The sequence below is a fragment of the Crocodylus siamensis genome, chromosome 1 (genome assembly GCF_052110815.1).
Source record: "Crocodylus siamensis isolate JL-2025a chromosome 1, ASM5211081v1, whole genome shotgun sequence".
NCBI classification, from domain to species: Eukaryota; Metazoa; Chordata; order Crocodylia; family Crocodylidae; genus Crocodylus; species Crocodylus siamensis.
This window is the reverse complement of record NC_143395.1, coordinates 303,332,645-303,352,542: the sequence shown is the minus strand read 5'-3', so window position 1 is coordinate 303,352,542 and position 19,898 is coordinate 303,332,645. Positions and strand designations below refer to the sequence as shown.

At 44.2% G+C, this 19,898-nt stretch overlaps 1 protein-coding gene across 6 annotated transcripts in view; it reads right to left on the bottom strand.

Moving 5' to 3' along the window:
- The window catches only part of LIMS1 (LIM zinc finger domain containing 1), a 132,998-nt gene that overhangs the window by 19,397 nt on the left and 93,703 nt on the right, over positions 1–19,898 (bottom strand). For 4 of the 6 annotated variants that reach the window (XM_090021330.1, XM_090021322.1, XM_090021304.1 and 1 more), the window contains exon 2: positions 9,011–9,170. In XM_090021330.1, the coding sequence (XP_089877456.1) occupies positions 9,011–9,170 (160 nt within the window). Of the gene's footprint in view, positions 1–9,010; positions 9,171–12,768; positions 13,113–19,898 lie in introns of those variants that run through there. The other 2 variants (XM_090021288.1, XM_090021295.1) reach the window with 2 other exon arrangements.

Sequence of the window (19,898 nt, the reverse complement as noted above, 5' to 3'; positions counted from 1 at the left end):
CTTGCAGGAGTTTGTGACCGTTTGACCTCATCATCCCTTGGTGAATAAACGTTCCCCCAGATCCTGGTGGTCACCCCGATAAACTTATAGGTGGCCATCAGATCACCCCGAGCCTGCGCTTTTCCAGACTAAAGAGCCCCATGGCTCAGCCTGTCGTTGTAAGGTCTGTTTCCCTGACCTCTGATCATGTGCATGGCTCTTCTCTGGACTGATCAATGTTTAACTGCAGTTTCTGGCTCCAGACTCTTAGTCTAACTCCTGATGTTTCCTCCTGCTCTCTGAATACATGACCTGGCCCTAACCATTAAGAAAAATGACTACACCCTGGATGGCAATAATGACCTGGCTGTAGTAAAGATGAAAGATGCACAGAAACTGGTCCTTGTGGCAAAAAAAAAAACCCAACTGGACAAATTAAAGAAGCAGGAATTCTGATCATCCCTCTTGTACATCTACATTAGCACATTTAGCACACCCTACACTTTTTCATGCAATGATAATTTCACTTTCACACAGCCAAGCATATAGAACTGTGACTCCATGGTAACATATACATTATATCAGATCATATTTAAGTGCTGACAGGATGCTAAAAAACTGGTGCTGTTTATAGTACTACAGGCAGGAATTAATTTTGGAGCTATATGTTCAACTTACAAAATTCCTTTCCTAGCAGGAACCATTTTCCCCTAGCCCATCTGGTTGCCTCCCTGCTCTGCAATTCCCAAAAAAACAGCTTAGCACGGGTGAGGAAAAAAGTACATGACCACAGTGCATCTCCATGTCAGACACTTCAGCGATTTACTATGCAAACAACTTGCTAGCATAATGCTACTGTATAAAAGGGATCTTTTCCGGTCACAACTTTTATTGTAGAGGAATAAGAATTTAAAAATAATATTGCCATTAGATTAAATCAGACAAAATGAGGGAGTTTTTATGTAATGGGACTGGATTCTGATCCCAACCACTTCCAAGTCCAGCATGCTTCAGGTCTTCTTTTCTAGCTCAGGCTCCTCTGAAGAGAAAGATTTGGTGGGTTAGCAGTTGCTCAGCTCTCACAGTCTTTATTTCCTGAACACACTTGCCTTACAGGAAACCCCACAAGCATATGTCAGTAATTAATGAACAAACATAAAAATAGTCCACAAGGGGTAACTCCCAGTCTGGGGCATTTTCCCAGACCTCAAGGGGGTGACTCAGGGATTGTGCTGCTCCCTCATCACTGCAGTCTTTCCTTTCTCTCTCTGGTGCTCCTGCCTTGGTGTTGTTGCTTCCAGCCTCGCAGCCCCTGGGCCTCTTCCAAACCCTAGGAGACTCACTGGTCCGGCGTTGCAGACACTATCCAAGCAACCTTTCTTTCTCTTTCTGTCTGTCTCCCAGTTTTCCCTCTGTCTCACTCGGTTTTTCTTCTCTCTCTGACCCTCTTATCTCTCTGAGCTTTTTAACTCCTACAGACCAGCCAATTATTGCTCTCAATTCACCCACTCTTGTTGAGGCAGGGTTGCAATCACCCTCTGCCTGCTTCCAGCTGGGCTGCAGCCCCTGAGGCCTGCTACAGATCTGTGAAATGGTTTCAAGGAAAAACTGATGTAGCACTGCAGAACATCTACCTAAACACAACTGTAAAAATATGCATGCAAGCATGTCTGGGAATGGAAGGAAGCAGCACTTATATTTGGGTGCCTTAAGGCATCTCCTAACCAGATGCAAATACCAGCTAACTTGTTTAAACCAGACAGACATCATTATAATGCTATAGATGTTTGCCTTTTGAGTACATGCTTGTACAACACTATATAGATATGGGGGTAGCAGGATGTATGTTTTCTCCTAGAAATCTTTTTAAAAGCTTAACTGAATATTAAGCAGAAATTGAGAAATAATATATACTGCAATGTTTGCAGATTAGCGCCTTCATGGTTTTACTATGATGCTCTAAGGATCTGAAAAGCTTATATCTTTGTGAATCAAAATAAAGAAGTAAAAGCCAGAGTGAACTTTTAGAAGCGGTGAGCTTAGCATACACATAACTATGCCCTGGAAACTTAAAATTGCAAGCTTAGTTCTCATGCTCAACTTCACCCAGCATTAAAGAATGAAAGGTTCTTTATCTTTCAACCTCTCTGATACTAGTAAAAAAAACCACATCATTATGTAATTCTGCCAAGTACTTTGCAGTGCAATGCAACTAACACTGCAAAACAGATTCCAAAGAAGTGATTTAGAAAAATGTAGAAGGTTTAGATATGCTAGCGTATCAGTATAAAACTGCAGTCCATCTTACCTATTTATTGAGAATCATACCTTTCTCCTGCCAAACGTAATGCATCTTAAACTGAGAAATCAGAATGCTTCCTATTTTATGTTATTAAATAAGAGAGTGGCAATGTAAAGGTTAATTGTGTTTGCATAGCAGAGCCACTAAACACCACTCTGGGAAGCAGAACAGGTTTTCTTCCCTTCCGGATTTGTGCCAGGCAGGCATATTCCATTACTGTAAAACTTGTTTATATTTTTCAGTGATTTGGGCTTATTTTTAGCTGTGTTCTCTGGGCTGAGTTTATCTAGCAATGAAAACCTGCAGTTCATGTAGACAAAGTCACTTGATTGACAAAAGAAGGAGTTCCAAGAATCAAAAGTTTCCATGTAAAAAATTCTCAATGTAACATCGCCACTGATTACTTGCAGATCTCCAGGTATTTACTAAACAGTGTTTCTTCAAGGACCCGCTGGCTCTAGCACTGTTTCTGCTTGGCATACAGAAAGAAAGAGGTCTCCAGATGACAGTGCAATATAAATAATAACAAAATTTGCAACTTTATCATAGCAGCCTCCTGCCATAAGCCACTATTATCTTCTGGAACTCAAAGGAGAATTCACCATCACTTGTACATAATGTAAAACTTGTGACTTATTATCCAAGCCAAACTTCCTAAAAATTCAGATCCCACTCCTAGAACTTTCTTGAGTGCTTGAACTGTTTGCTCCATATTTTCAGGGGAAGAGGAGAGAGAGTTTTCTCATGTCCTTTCTCATATCACAGTTACAGTAGGCTCTACTCCTGCAGAAACAGCCTTATGAAAGGGAACTATTTGACAAGTCTTTTTTCTGACCACACAGTAGCCACTCTAAATGGAAGAGTGATGACTGATGGCATTCAGTACCACTGAGTGGGTTACTGTTTACTTGAAATCTTCTGATTTACAAATTAGCAGATTTATATCAGTGGTCCAGGATTATGTTTCACTGCCCCTCTGGACATGCTGGCACCAAAGCTCCCTATTTAAGTAGGTTATTTTGCATTAGTAACAATGTATGGTCATGTACCTGTTATAAATCTCTAACGAGAACATTCCATTGCCAGATTACGGTATAAAACTAGAGGTAAACTAGTGAATCCAAAGCACAAAACTGTCTGGAATGGAGATCTGGTTTTGGATCAGAAAACACGCCAACTTGGTGAGGCCAAACAAAGGAAAACAAGCATTTCAAAGCAAATAGTAGACAAGGATTCCTATGTTACACTACAAACAAAACTTACTTCAACCCACAAACCACAAGACCAATAATGGTTGGTTAATTAACAACTTAAAATGAAAACTTTAAGATCAATTTTTTGCATGTGCTTGAGGCCAACAAAAGTCTCACTAAGTCTGTAGGGACATGTACTGGAATCTGGGCTGGGTAAGAATCTTTACTCCAGCACTTAGCTGCAGCTATCCTAAAGATGATGTGAAAAGAGCTACGTAAATTGTCTAGGAGTTCTTTGTCTGACCAGGATTCTTACGTCAGCACAGCTAACCAGAACTACTGCCCTGCTGTCAATGCCCAATTGTAGACGCACTGCACTGGTGTAATACAGGGCACACTTCACTGGTAATAGGTCTACAGAGAACCACAGGCAGCAGTGACAGATAGGGCAGGGAGCAGAAGCACAGCAGCAGCTTGGTTAGGGAGCTGAGCAACAAAATGGAGTAGGGTTGCAGGGCTAATCTGCAGGGCTAATTTGTGGCTTGCAAGTCAAAAAGGTTGGCTTCACTGGGTTAAAGCATGATCAGATAATCCTAGAAGAGGACTGTGCCCTATGCTACAGAGAAAGGCAAGGGCTACTGGGATTTTTTTTGCCTATTTGACCAGGGGAAGAATTTCTGCCTCACTCCATATCTAGTAACCTGTTTGACCCTATATGTATGACCTAGCCCCAAAAGACAGGCACCTGAAAGGTCTGTCAGGCAAGCAGAGCAGACAAATACAAAATGATAAACAGCTAATTACCATTAAGAATATCAGTGTATTCTAAGAAAATCCCTCCTCGAGTTGCAGTCAATCCCTGATGTTTTAGTAGACAGGGAAAAAAACCCAGAAGCCAATAATTAACTTATGGGCGGGAGGGAAGGGAGAAGCGGGGAATCTTCCTGGGCCACACAGGGAACTAGTAGAAGCCCCAAAGCATGGGTTTTGCAGATACCTTTCACAAAGAGGTCAAACTTCTTTTCGACCCCCTCACGAGGATATTAGATAATCCACTATGCATAGGACAAACATACTGCTACCTCAGGAACATCCCTGTGTTATCATACTATATATATTCTATAAACTTGAGAACCATTTGAAGCCATTCAGATCCTTTAATCCCACAGTTTTTTTCAGAAGACAGCTCCAGATATTCACTTATCTGAAAATAAGAAAGCTTCTGCTAGTTTCTAAGTTTTTTTGTGACTAGCCTGTATTATCTATCTGGTCTTGTCCAGACATTGTTTAACATGGCTAGTTCTTCCCCCTCCCTAACATTCACTAAAAAGTAATCTGTTTAGAAAAGGCCTAAGAATCTATTGCCTGAGCTCACAGATACGCAGAGTGATGACTAGTTAAGACAACTTTGAAGTGGCTTGGGGATGGAGGAAGGGGACACCGTGATTGTTAATAGTTAGAGACGACTTCTGGAGAAGATACTTAGGACAAGAAAACCACGAATTTAGGAAAACAGGCCTACTGGATCCTTGTCAGAGGATGTAACAAGCTGAAATAAATCTTCTCACACGAAGAGAACAGTTTTAGGTACAGGAGTCATACGTTTGTTGGTATAAAGAGAAATTGCCAGGCCAAAGGGGAAAGAGTAGCATGACTGAAGACAGTGATACCATTGGAAAGTCAAATACAACACAGAACTTTTCAGGGTCACTTATCCTAATCAGTATTACTCCCTTTCTAACACACTTATTTAAAAGAAGAATACTGTATTTATTTGAATACAAGACAAGGCCAAGTGGAACAATGTGTCCTGCCCTGGCAACAGACAACTGTCAGGCCCCATCTCCAAGATCAGAGCTGGAGCTGGGACAATGACTGTTGCCCTCACAGCTGCCTGCTGCCCAGGCCAACTCCAATCTCAGAGCCATGGCTGGGACAATATTCCCTGCCCCTGCAGCTGCCTGTTGTTGGGGCCAGCTCCGATCTTGGAGCTGGCCCCGGCAGCAGGCAGCTGCAGGGGCAGGAAACAACTTCCCAGCTCCAATCTCGGAGCCAGAGTCCAACAGTTGCCTACTACTGGGGTAGGAGACAATGTCCCAGTTCCCACTCCAAGATCGGAGCAGGGGTTGGGCAGTAGGCAGCTGCCCGTGGTAGGGGTTTGGGGTGGGGGGCAGCTGCCCCAGGGTGCAACAGGTTCCCACACCTTATAGAGTCCAGGCCTTATCTCAGTGCCCCCTGCCAGAGCTCCCCCTGGTTGTTACATGGGAGCAAAGCAGAGCAGGAGTAGTTCTGCCCTGAGATGCTCATGTCAGGAGCAAATTTGCTCCGGATGGGCACACGTATAGATGAGCTCCTAGTGCAGTAAGCATTCTGCACATTAACTGCACATGTAGACATGGCCAGATTGTACAGCATATAAGAAGTACAAAAGTGCTATTTAAAAGTATGTTTATGGAGTACTTTTGCTAAAACTTGCAGCAGTTTTCAGAAAAGGTAAAATGCATCAGTGCTGGATGAGTTAAGTCTATTGGTACCTGTACTAATTTGCCTACATGCACCTTACTGCAGGCATTTTTATTTCAAGGTCAGTGTTTTCAAATTTGCTCCTCACCTCCATGTGCTCAGAAAGAGCAGGGTCTGATAGTAAGAGAGGGAGGGGCAATACCTACCCCCACAGATTTATTTTCCCTGCTGTAGCAAGGGGAAGGGGACAAATTCAAGGCAAACCTCCAATAATTAGATTCTATACCTGAAAAATTATAACACATTTATCATTTTTCCATATATAGAACCTAATTATTGGGGGCTCTCCTTATATTCAGAGATATCTTGGATTCAAGTAAATACAGTAATGCTTTTGTAGCAAATGGCAATTTCTATACAAGCTAGGCACTACCTCCTTGAAAGTAAAAACATCACACAGCTAAACTCACTGGAAATTAATTTGACCAATGATACTGAAGAAGGGCTACTTTTATCTCTGGTTTAATCTATCAACAGTTACCTTTGCCTTTAAGAGGAAGGCTCACTTTACAGTAAAACAGGTGCTTTAAAACAGCAGCAGAGAATGTTAAAGGATGCATTAAACAGATAATGGTGGGATACTTGCTCCCTGGTAAATGAAAAAAGCCTAGCCACAAATGAACCTGAAAAGAATAGGGGAACAAGATCATGCCAAGGATTTGCATGGGTATTGGTTGCAGTCATGTTGGTCTAAGGGCATCATAGGCAGACAAGGTTCTTTGGGTAAATCTGATATCTTTTATAAGACCAACTAAAATAGTTGGAAAAATTCTTCTTTGTAAGCTTTCAGGTACAAGCATTCTTCTTCAGGCTGAGGAAGTCTGCAGTTGTTCCGTGCTCTTCCTGGATGGGAAAGAATAGAATGGAAGCCCAAGGCTGTATTCTTTGGGCTAGGTGCAAATATGCTGATCTGCAATTTAAGTCTTTCCTTCTAGTGTTCCTGCACTATCCTACATAAGATGTGTTTCAAAATCTTCATGTTTGCAGAAGTCTGAAAGCACTAAAATACCAATTCCCCAGCAGCCAAGGTAGCAAATTGCCAGCAAATCCATAGCAATCACCCACCCAGCATCAGCCTCCTCTGAAAGCATTTGGTTCCAGGTTTTCAATTTTGGGTAAGATCTTAGTATGTTTTCTGAGTCTTAGCACCCAAAATCATCAAAAACTATTTGATGATACAAGTCCTCTCCGGTGTTAAATAATATCCACAGTGACAATATCCCAAACAAGATCTCAGTAATGAAACTGGCAGGATGATTTTATATTTATCTCATCACAGGAAATTATTTTACACCAACGTGTACTTAAACTGTCAGATTCATTATGTTGCCTCTAAACTGACCCTCAGTATCAATACACACCTGTGACAGTCATTTCTGTTAAAGATTTTCAAACTAGAGTGCATATTCCATTATATATAGAGACAAAATTTCAAGCAGAGCTGCTTCATGCTTATACCATTAAATGATTAATGATTATATCCTTAAATGGAATCTTCTGAACTACTGCAACATTGATTTTCTGCTTAATTGGAACACTACGTGTAGCCTAGTCATCCTCACACACATCGCAGCTCAGTGGAAGAGATGGCAATTTACAACAATAACACTGTGGAAAGCAAACTGTCACACTCTTTAATTAAATAATTAGTGTGCTTCTTTTTATACTGCATTATGTCTGAAACACCTTAGATCCCTACAAAATCTCTCCTTTTGTTAGGAGATGGTTGTCTCCATTTTGAGAACACAGTATGACATAAATCTTTCTGTGCTTTCAGCCACTATTCCAATTTAGACTGCAAACTACTTAGGCTGTGATCCTGTTACGTTAAGTGCTGTGTGAAGCAATAAATAAGGTGCTTCTATACAAACGCTTCAGTCATAAATAAAACAGAAAAGTCTAAACTGAATCAGCATTAAGGGTGTAACTGGGGTAGGATCATCTTGTGGCAAAAGCACTGGACTTAAAGTGAAGGAAATCTTGTTTTTAGTCTCAAAACTGCCCCAGACATCCTGTGTGACCATGAAAAGTTACTTAGGAACAAGATTTTGAAAAGACTGCAAGAGTGCAAGGAGCTTTTGAAATCTGGTCTTTAATCTTTTTGAGCCTCTGTAAACAAAGCTGTTCCATATTGCAGGCAGTCGTTTTTCTTACATATCAATTGCTCAATAGCATACCATAGGCAAAATCCTCTCTAAGGCCATTGCTGATCCAGTCATTACTCAGAAAAAGGAAAAGGCAACTGGATTATGACATATTTGACCTCTGGCTTTTGAAAAAACATGGTGAGGTGTCTTTCCATGCAAAAACATAAAAACTTCTCTAATTCAGAATGACCCCTGAGGGCTGTGTCTAGGAAGTGAGTGACATACACTCTGCACCCAGGATGCAGTGGGATGAGCAACGGCTATAGCATTAAAGAGAAACCAACTTTTCGCTTTGAATACTTTTGGAAGGTGATGTTTACTAGAAAGGATCCTGAATTGACCCACTTGATCTGAATCCCATCTGGCTTTTGGTACATTCAGATCTGAAGCTCAGTTTCATGGCTTGAGCTCATTTCTAACAAAGTATTTGGGAAAAGTCTGAGTTGTATTGAAGCCAATGACAAAATTCACTGAGGACTTTAGTGGAGCCAGAATTTCATTCTTCATTCTACATTTATTCCATTTTAGTAGCTCTGTTTTATCTGTGCCTCCAGCACAATATGTAGAGTGTGTCTTCATACGCTGCAAGGAAAATCCTGCATTTACCACAATGCTTGGGGATAACCTAGGAGGTTTTTGCCCATCACTAATTCTGTGACTAAAAAAGATGTTAACATTCTCAAATTGCAATGACATTCTCTATATTGGCATAGAAATGCCTCTCCTTTCTTCTGTCTGCTGGATATTTATTTTCAAAGAACAATGCCACATTTTGCAGTGATTATTACATGAACAGGTGTATTTTCCATTTACACCTTAAAAAGGAAACCCAGGAAATCAAGAGAAAAATATATTAACCTGTTTACCTCATAGAAGAGCCCTTCAGGGAACTGCTGAAAACACTGGGCACACACAAAACACTGCTCATGGTACAGTTCACCGTTGCTGTTAACGATTTTCTCAGCAGGTGCGAAGCCTCCTCTGCAGCGCTCACAGATGGCATTTGCAAGAGCATTTGCCATATTGCTGTAATGAAAGCAAAACAAAACAGGAAAAAGATGACACTGCTTCTCTGAAAGAAAGGGATAAAGAAAAAGAAAACTTCCAGATCCCTTGATTTTAACTTTTTTTTCCTCAAAAGCCACCTGGCCCTATCAAATTCCCACTGATGTTTTTCTGAATAATAGTGTTTAAGGTGCCATCATCGTGTCTTGCCATGGGCCTGATTTCAGACTAGTACAGCTAACTACCTCTCTACACATTGACTTAAATTGGAACTGAGACAGTTCTACAGACAGAAAATAGTAAAACGTCATTTAAATCCATCTACCATCTAAGCCCTTTAGTAATAGCATATTTGCAGATTTGTGTGAAGGGAAAAAACAGGTAAAGTTTTCTATAACAAGACAGAAAATGAAAATAAAATTATAATGGTTATGCAAAACAAGAGCCTGGCTTATCACTAATTTAAAACTGGTTTTCCTCTGTGAGATGAAACCAAGAATATTGCTCTAAAATGCACATAAAACCAGTACAAAGTATCTAGGGCATCAATGCACAGGAGTGGAATTAATAGTACTTAGCTTCTGTGGCAGAAATAACCAATGCACAAAAGAGTGCTCTTAAGAAGTATTAATTTTGCAAAATCCTTCCAACTACATGGAATCTGAATCAGAGATTTGAAAACCACCCACATAAATAACCTAGGTACTTCTGGGTTCCTAGGCATTTGTAATAAAATGTTAATGCAACATCTGTAAAAATCAGAAACCAAACTCACTCTTCAGGTTTGAATATTCAGCTGCAATAAATCAGCATTGCTCCATATCTGTCAACTGGGGGACCTGGCTTTAATTTTTGTAAGCCCTCGGACATTAGGCTGTTTCCTTGCTTACACCTAAATTCACAAAAGTCTTTGAGGCAGAGCTCTCTACCTGTACCTTTATGTGGGGAGCAAATACAGGGCAAATGATCAATTTAAGAATATCTGGCAAACCACTTGCAGAACAGTTATAGAGTATAAATAAAACCTAAATTAAGGGATGTGAACTTTCTGGTAAGATGATTGATTGAGGTATTTTTATAAAAGAAACTGTTTCTATTCTTCAGTAAGTAAAAAGATGATTTCTGTGTTTGATAGGAAGTCATGTTGCACCCATATAAATGGAGAGCAAAATCCTCTATAACAAGGTTTGCCAACCTGCAGCACAAGTGCCATAGGCAGCCTGTGTGGGTGGCTCATGGCAGATCAGTGAGAGGAGAGGCAGCACAGTCGCAGAAAGCAGAGCTGGAGATTGGGCAAAGTACAAGGTAGGGAGCAGAAAACAGAGCAGCAGACCAGGCAGAGGAAGGGGATCAGAATGGCACTCGGGGGTACGTCAACCCATGAGCAATAAATTCAGCAGCTTTTGCTTCAAAGTTTATTGTTCCTGGGAAGCTCCCTGGCGTATGGTTTTAGACGTGCTCAAACTGCACCATACCGAGCCAGGTCTGAGCAGCCTCGGCTGGCAGGGAGTCAGGGGAGTCAGCCTGCCAGCTTGGGGCTGCTCTGACCAGGCTCAATGTGTTGCACAGGGACTGGATGGGGCACAAGTGTGCTCCAGTGTGGGGCTAGCCAGCAGAGAGCTTCTGCACCGAAGCACCCTCATGCCCCAGGCAGCTAGGTCTGAGTCTACACATGTGCAGCTGTGCACAAAAAACTGCAGCAGGGTAGGACTTGTATTTACAAGTCCTACCCTGCTGCAGAGTTTATATTAGTTTCCTGCATCCTAACAGGGGTGTATGTCTACACACAGAGACATTTACTGCAGAATTAATTAGTCAGCTTTACAATAAATGTCTCACGTAGGCACACTCAGGGACAGTACAGGGCCAATTTGTGGCATGCCTGCCAAAAAGGCTGGATGCTGAGTATTACTTTGCAGGTATTAGTGTCCTCAACTCCAATTGACTTCCACTGTACAAAGCTTGCGTCGGTTCATGGTATTATGTTAACATGGATTGTGAACAGATCTGTGATTCAAGGATTGGACTCCTAAATCATCTCAAGACCCATCAATGAGCCTTGGGAGAGATCATCCTTGAATTGAGGGAGTGCCAACGATAATTAACACAGTTCTTATTAAATGGTTCCAAGCTGAGGAACTATATTTATTCTTTGTAGCAGAGTCTCAACAAGGAAACTGTGCGATCTTTTTAAAGGTGTTATTACCACTGTTAGGTGCTCCAACATGATTCATAAGATAAACCCAGTGATTTCAAATAGGAATCAATCATGTCAGAAACATTCTATCCTGCTGTGGTCATTTTGAGTTCTTTGCAACAGAATAATTGCTCTAGTATTTTTTATAGTCACAAAACTAGTAGAAACAAACTCATTTTCTGAGGGGTGCTGTCTAATGAGGGGTGCCTCAAATCTGAAGAAGTTGAGCAGCACCATACATACACTCCTGGCAGCCCCATGCAAACTTTTAGTATCAGGCCCCGCTTCACCAGAGATAATGATACTATTAATAAAATGACCATTTTCAGGCCCCCTTTCTGTCTGGGCCCTGGACGGCTGCTCGGTTCACCCATGCCTGTGTTCAGCCCTGAAGTTGAGAACAACTACCTAACACTACACCACAGAAAAATGGCAAGCCCTGCTTAAAACAGCACTTGCCTGGTTATTAGTAATCTGCTGGTTTTTCTATTCTACAACTCTTTTCAGAAGAGGGTGACATTAGCTGCATTTCCACATAAACCTCAAGAGTATCAGATCAAGAGCATTCCATTTTTCACAGGGTCTCAAGCAAATGCACATGTGTGTGCACGCATGCACGCACACACAAATAAGAAACGTAAAGAATGTCTAGCTGTATTGCTAACTGCCTCTCTTCATAATCTACTTCTGTCACAACTATTGTGACTTTTGGAAGGGAAACAGGTTATTTCATAAACTGCATCTACTGAAAAAGTGTCCAGATTGCATGTGAATACTGAACACAGCATAACTTGCAACATTTTCTATAGCTCAACAGCTCTTGCATGGGAAAGGTAAATAGATATTGTACCTTAGAATTTAACTTCAAGCATTTCTTGGATACAAAGTATTATCCAACCGCAAGTAGTTGGTGAAAAAACTTCGAAACACACAGCTTTTAGCAAAACCAACCCCCCCCCAGAAACAAACAAACGAAAAACCAAAACCAACCCTCCCTCCCCCTCAAAGCTTTCTTTTCTCCCTGCAAAACTCTCAAATACTTAATTCATTTTCCTTTTAGAAATGTCAAAATTTCCTAATGGCAACATAGCTTACTATTTGTTATGGTAATCAGTAATTGTCCACCAAAATGTAAAAGATAGAAAATTATGTTACCAGTACGATCATTTGTACCTTTCCCCCCAAATTTGTACAAACTAATATCCAAGTCTCACAACATATAATTTGCTTTGCAAATGCAAAATAGTTCATTAAAAAAATCACGCGGGGATGCAAACTACACATTTATCAATCACAACAAGTGGAATTGCACTAGAGGATGGATCAATCCTATTCTATACAAAATAAAATGAGTAAAGACAACTACAGACATTAAAAGGTGATCTGTCAAATAACATCTAAATGCTGAGCAAGTGAACTTACGATCTTGCATAAAAGTCACAAAACTCTTTGTATACTTTTATTTCACTGTGCCTACGCTGTAATTTTGACACTGGTTTTTCGCCTTCATTTCCTCTGATATCGTAGGCATCCTGAGGGACCTTGTGTGGAGCGTCTTCAGTCTCTGGAATCAGATAGGAGCGAGCTCTGCTTTGGAATTCCATCCTTCATTAACTATTATGAAAAATCCACTGTAATACTCAGTAGGAAGCTGCAGACAAAAATCCAGAGAAATAATACGCAGGAATCCCCCTTGTTCCCAGGGAAGTGATTTACTTTCACAGTGTCATGTCAGTTAGCTCGGCTTGTCGAGCGCCCTGGTAGAGCTTCACGTTAAGAGCTCAGCTGCAGAGCAGCTAGAACGTCATGCTGCTATTTACTAAAGGGTCATTGGAAGCTGAGGAACACATTCCATTACAAGGTTGTAATACAAACTTGGACAGTACATCAGGGCTTCACTATCTATTGCCGAAAGAAGAATTCTAGTCAGGCACAGAAGAGCTATTCTATGAGTAAACTTGTATGAGTGAACACATTCATTGTCAAGCTCATCAAATTGCTAGAGGAAAAAAGTACTAGGTAGAAAAAAATGACAACAGTGCTACTTTATCATGAAAACACCAACACCAAAAAACATAAAAGAAATATTTTGTCACTAGATGAAGATTGTTTTTAAACTTCTGCCAAACTAAATTGTAAAAATAGCCTTTTGCACTACTAATGAGTCATTCTTAGTGAAGTACTCTGAGATTATGGATCAACAAGGACTTAAACTGCAACAAGGGAAATTTAGATTGGATGAACTCTCTCACTACGGGGGTGGTTAATCACTAGAACAAACTACCTAAAGAGAGGTTGTGGAATCTCCTTCATCACCACACATTTTTAACTGAGGGTTTAACTGAGGATAGGCAAACATTTGGCTAAACCGAGGTATCAGAGATACGGCCCATGGGGTCCAACAGCTGGCCCCTGCGTCTTGAGTTGAAGCACGTGAGGTGTGCACTGGACTGGCCCCATGCGTAGGGCCCAAGACATTCCAAATGCAATGGCTGCACCAGCATGTACAGACACTCTGAGACCTGCACTACAAGCAGCACCTGCACACAGCCAGTTCAGGACCCCTCTGCCCGCCACATACTGAATCTAATAGCCATGGCGCTTGCTCTAGGACTGTGCTGCACAACTGGTCTGGGACATATGCTGTGTGTGATATTTTCTTTCCCTGCAGGGTTGTGCGACCAAGAAGGATGCACCTCAAGATGAGCCCTCCACTGCTAAGCGGCAGACCGTCACCTCCCGTGCCAGGGCTGCTTGAAACACGGCAGCACCAGTTCTTCCAGTCCGGCTGGAGAACAGGTACGAAGCCCTGGCAGCCCAGGAGGAGGAGGAAGGAGAGGACGAAACCGGGGAGGAGGCAACTCCACGTTCACCGTGTCCCGTGCAAGCTGAAGGAGGCAAGAAGGCCAGGAGGAAGAAGCGTCGCGTGATCGTCATTGGTGACTCCATCCTGAAAGGTACGGAGGGCCCCATCTGTCGCCGGGACCCCTCGGCATGCGAGGTATACTGCCTACCTGGAGCGAGAATTCAGGACGTGAAAGGGATGCTCCAAACCATAATCCAGCCCACCAATTATTACCCCACGGTCCTAGTCCATGTGGGCACTAACGATGCGGCCAGGAGCAGCCCTGATCGCCTGATGGAGGACTACCATGCTCTGGGGTGCGGGCTGAAGGAGATGGGCGCACAGGTGGTTTTCTCTTCTATCCTGCCAGTGAGTGGAAGAGGCAGACGGCATGAAACGTGCATCGCGGAGACCAACTGGCGGCTATAGGAATGGTGCTTCGAGGAGGGCTTTGGCTTCCTCAGCCATGACCGGCACATCACGACGAGAGACATGCTGGGATGGGACGGGCTCCACCTTTCCCCTAAAGGTAAGCGTGTGTTCTCTTCTAGGTTGGCGGACCTCCTCCGGCAGGCTTTAAACTAGGCTTGTCGGGGGAAGGGGAGGATGAGGGCGGAGGAAACATCAGACTGCCAGACCAAACAGCACCCACAACTACAGCCCAGCTCAGACCAACGAGCAAAGCGAATAAACAGGTAAGAGATAGGGGCCAGGGTAACTCTGGGACTAGGGGGTCAGTACACACACCCACAGGAGGCCTCAAATGCCTCTACACAAATGCTTGTAGTATGGGTAACAAGCAGGAGGAGCTCACCCTCCTGCTGGCCGACACCAGCCCAAACATAGTGGGGATTACGGAAACGTGGTGGGACTCAACGCATGATTGGGCAGTGAATGTCAAGGGCTATAGGCTGTACAGGAGGGACAGGATAGGAAAGAGAGGTGGGGACGTGGCATTCTATATTAAGGAGGAATACACATCCTTGTCAATTAGCAAGGAGTCAGGGGAGGGGCGCTCTGAAGTGCTTTGGGTTACAGTAAAAGGCAGTCAAGGGGAAAGAGACTTAACGGTGGGGGTCTACTACAGACCTCCCAACCAGGGAGAAGAGCTTGACCAGGCATTCTTGGGTCAGCTCACAGAGGTAGTGAAGGCTAAGGATGTGGTAGTCATGGGGGACCTGACCTTCCCAGATATCTGCTGGGAAGAGCAGTAAGCCAGGTCTGAACGCTCACGTAGGTTCTTGGCCAGAGTGCAGGACCTCCATCTAACCCAGGAGGTGCACAGCCCCACCAGGGGAGACGCCTTGTTGGACCTAGTGCTAGCCACGGGTGATGACCTGGTGAGGGGGCTGCGGGTGCTCGACCACCAGGGCGACAGCGATCATCGCCTGCTGGAATTCACCATCCAGCGCAAAGTGGCAAAGGCATGCAGTAAGGCGGCGGCCCTAGATTTTAGGAGGGCAAACTTCAACGAGCTAAGGAGGATAGTTGGAGAAGCGCTGAGGGGAGGGGAGCCAGGTGTCCAAGGAGAGTCGCTCCTTAAGGAGACGATCCTCCAAGCCCAAAGGAAGGTAATTCCAAAGAGGATCAAAGGGAGCAGGAGAGCACACAAGCCTCCATGGCTCACCAAAAGCATCCGGGAATGTCTCCTTTCTAAAAAGGAGGCTTACACCCAATGGAAAGAAGGGGTCATCACCAGGGAGGACTATTCTGTAGTTGCTCAGGGATGTAGAGGGGTAGTTAGGAAGGCCAAGGCAGAGATGGAGCTGGGACTAGCTTCCCAGATTAAGGACAATAAGAAGTCCTTTTTTAAATACATAGGGGTAAAAAGAAGGTCTGGGGTAATGTGGGGCCCTTGCAGGACGCGTTGGGAAATTTGGTCGTCACACCAGATGGCAAAGCTAACATGTTTAATGATTTCTTTGCCTCTGTCTTCCTACATAGGGACCAGAACAGCCACCTCCCTGCTGGGTCCCCCTCGGGCCCTGGGAGAGGCACACCTGGGCCACGGGTTAGCGAGGATTTAGTTAGGGAGCTTCTGGAGGGCTTGGACGTATTCACGTCAGCCGGTCCAGATGATCTCACCCTAGAGTTCTACAGGAACTGGCCGAGGTCATTGCAAGTCCCCTGGCACAGCTTTATGAGCACTCGTGGTGCTCTGGTGAGGTACCGGAGGACTGGAAGAGGGTCAACGTGGTCCCCATCTTCAAAAAAGGCAGGAAGGAGGACCCGGGAAACTAGAGGCCGGTTAGTCTTACCTCGATCCTAGGCAAGCTGTTCGAGAAAATTATGCTGGCACATACCCAGGAGGGGCCAGCAGGGGACTGTATGCTTAGGGGCAACCAACACAGGTTCATCAGTGGCAGGTCCTGTCAGACCAACCTGGTGGCCTTTTACGATCAGATCACCAGATCATTAGATGCAGGGGTAGCAGTGGATATAATCTTCCTGGACTTCCGGAAGGCTTTTGACACTGTCTCTCACCCCGTTCTCATTAAGAAACTGGGGGACTGTGGTATAGACACCGACACAGTCAAATGGGTCGCCAACTGGCTGGAGGGCCACACCCAGAGGGTGGTAGTAGATGGGTCCGTCTCAACCTGGAAGGACGTGGGCAGTGGGGTTCCGCAGGGCTCGGTCCTCGGGCCCGCACTGTTCAACATCTTCATCAGCGATTTGGACGAGGGGGTAAAAAGCACCCTGTTCAAATTTGCTGATGACACTAAGATGTGGGGGGACGTGGGCACACTGGAAGGATGCAACAGGCTACAATCAGACCTAGACAGCTTACAAGGGTGGGCGGACAAGAATAGGATGGGTTTCAACACAGACAAGTGCAAGGTGATGCACCTCGGGAGGAACAACCGGCACCATACCTACAGGTTAGGGAACTCCCCTCTTGTCAGCACGGAGGCGGAAAAAGATCTTGGGGTCATCATTGACTCCAGGATGAACATGGGCCGGCAGTGTGGGGAGGCAGTTAGGAAGGCCAACCGCACCTTGTCATACATCCACAGATGCATCTCGAGCAGGTCCAAAGAGGTGATCCTCCCCCTCTATGTGGCACTGGTCAGGCCGCAGTTGGAGTATTGCGTCCAGTTCTGGGCCCCACACTTCAAGAGGGATGTCAACAGCATGGAGAGGGTCCAGAGGAGGGCCACTCATATGATCAGGGGACAACAGGGCAGGCCCTATGAGGAGAGGCTACGGGACCTGAACCTGTTCAGCCTCCAAAAGAGAAGGCTGAAGGGGGATCTCATGGCCTGTTATAAACTAGTCGGGGGGGGGATCAGCAGGCATTGGGGGAGTCACTGTTCCCCCAAGCAGTGCCAGGAGTGACCAGTAATAACGGTCACAAGCTGGCAGAGGGTAGGTTTAGGTTAGATATCAGGAGGCGCTACTTCATGGTCAGGGCGGCTAGGGTCTGGAACCAACTTCCACGAGAAGTGGTGCAGGCTCCTACCCTGGGGGTGTTTAAGAGGAGGTTAGATGAACATCTTGCTGGGGTCGTTTGACCCCAGTATTCTTTCCTGCCATGGCAGGGGGTCAGACTAGATGGTCTGCTCAGGTCCCTTCCGCCCCTAGAAACTATGAAACATCCCAGACTGGTTGGAACAGCTGCTGTATCTAGCATGTGGGGAAGGGCATGGGGCCCATCTGGCCTGCAGGGCTGGGCCGGAGTCATTCACCTGGCCCATGAACTGGTCCTGTGCCACTCATCCAGCCCATGAAGCCTGATCACTTTGACACCTCTGGTTTAAATAGTCATGACTCTTCCTTGATCAGAAAGGGCTGGCCAAGATCAGGGGTTGGTATCCTATAGTCTCTGGGCTGTAGCTGTTGGATAGGTAACCTACAGTCTACCCTGCAGAGCCATTGGATCCAACCTATGGATCCCAGAGGACTCTAGTGATATTCAAGGAGCAGGACGGCCTCACTCATGCTATGTTGCACTGCAGCTAGGTGGAGTGTGTGGAGGTCATTCCAGCCTGTCACCATAAAAAGGCTACCAATTGATGGATTAAATGACTTCTTGGCGGTTCCTACCAACCATATTATTCTGATCCTATAACAATTTTCTTCCTAGAAAAATTGAGGGTTTTTTTTCCATTTTCCTTTCATTAACAGAATTGCCAAGAAAGGTGTAGTTAACTATGGAAGAAACAGTGATAAGAAACTTGATTTTCAGTTACCAGGCTGTGCTTGCAGCACTGTACTTACAGAAAAAGTCCTAAACAGATTGGAAGTCTGAAAAAGGGAAGAGAAAAGAGAAAACCATCCTGTCATCACATGGATGACAATTCCTGACACTGAATGACACCATTTTTCATATTATTTTAATGCTACATTTTTCTTAAAAACAGTATCATTTTCCATGTTCCACCAATGGCAGGCCTCTTTTAAAGTAGTTGTCCCATCCCAGGAGATTGTGCATCTTTAGGTTCCATAGGAAGGTCAGATAAAGTCAGGATTGGCAGCCAGTAAGTATGCTCTCTTGCTATACTCTAGCTGGTTAAAACCTGATACCTGTGACACACAGATGATAGACCCAACCTCTAACAGCTTTGGACTTGAAACTGAAACGGATAGCCCAAGTAACTAAGTGATGTGTCACAGTCAACTGACTCATTAGCAACTGGTTAAAAATGCACAGTAAAGCCACACACACGTTACCTTGTCGACAGGAGTGGTTTTGGTATCTATGCTTGTTACTGTGCAGCATGAGAAAGCTAGGGCAGAGATCAGGGAGAAACTAACTAGGAATGAACACTTGAGCTCGCAAACACAGAAAACTGACAGTATTAAGGGAACTCCAGTAAAGCTCCTGTTTCTTAGGAAATCCCAGCAGCTTTAAAAAAAGGAAAGGCCCTGTTTGTACTACAATTTTTGACCATGTTGAAAATAATGATTGGCACAGCTGGCTGACTCTAAATAATGTTCAAGGCAACACTGAGTATGGTTAAAAACAGCAGCAAGACACCCTTAGCAGAGGCCTAGTCTGACACTTGGCTGTTTTTCTGCCACCAAGCTGTGTTTCTGCTGTAAGGGACAAACAGAGATGTTGTGCAACTGGTTTGCGCTTGTCCTACATCCACTTTTTCTTGGCTGTATGACGCTCCGGAGCATGCCTCCCCCACATGCAGCTTGCAGCTTTCTGTGGGCAGGTCCTACAGGCATTCTAGCCACAAACTAAAACCTCACTGGATTGCAGCCTGGGGTGTCACAGGACATGCCTTTAGCATATGGCCCAGCAGAAGCACTGGGTCACATGCTCCACCATGGCTTTGATGCCAGAATTGCTGTCATGTACACACAAACTGAACCATGCTACCTGTCACTAATTAAGGAGGTGAGATTTTTTTAAAATGACTTAAAAGACACACTTTACCAGTATAATGGAGACAGGACTTGGCACCACCTCTACTTCATACAATGATGTCTGAGTCAAACATTTTTCCTCCCCCGTTCCCCTACCCCCCAAAGTGTAATCTTGAAACAAAATATGTGGCAGGTGCATGGACAGGAGACAAAATCTGTAGCTGTTTCTGTGGAACATTTACAAGTACTTTAATCTGTTAGAGCAGGAGTCTGCAATCAAAAGCTGCAGACATGCAGCTTTGGCAGCATTTGGCAGTGGGGACAAGTGCAGGCTGAACGCTCTCCCTGTAGCTTCAGATAGAAACTGCAACGATGGCAGCAGGGTCCT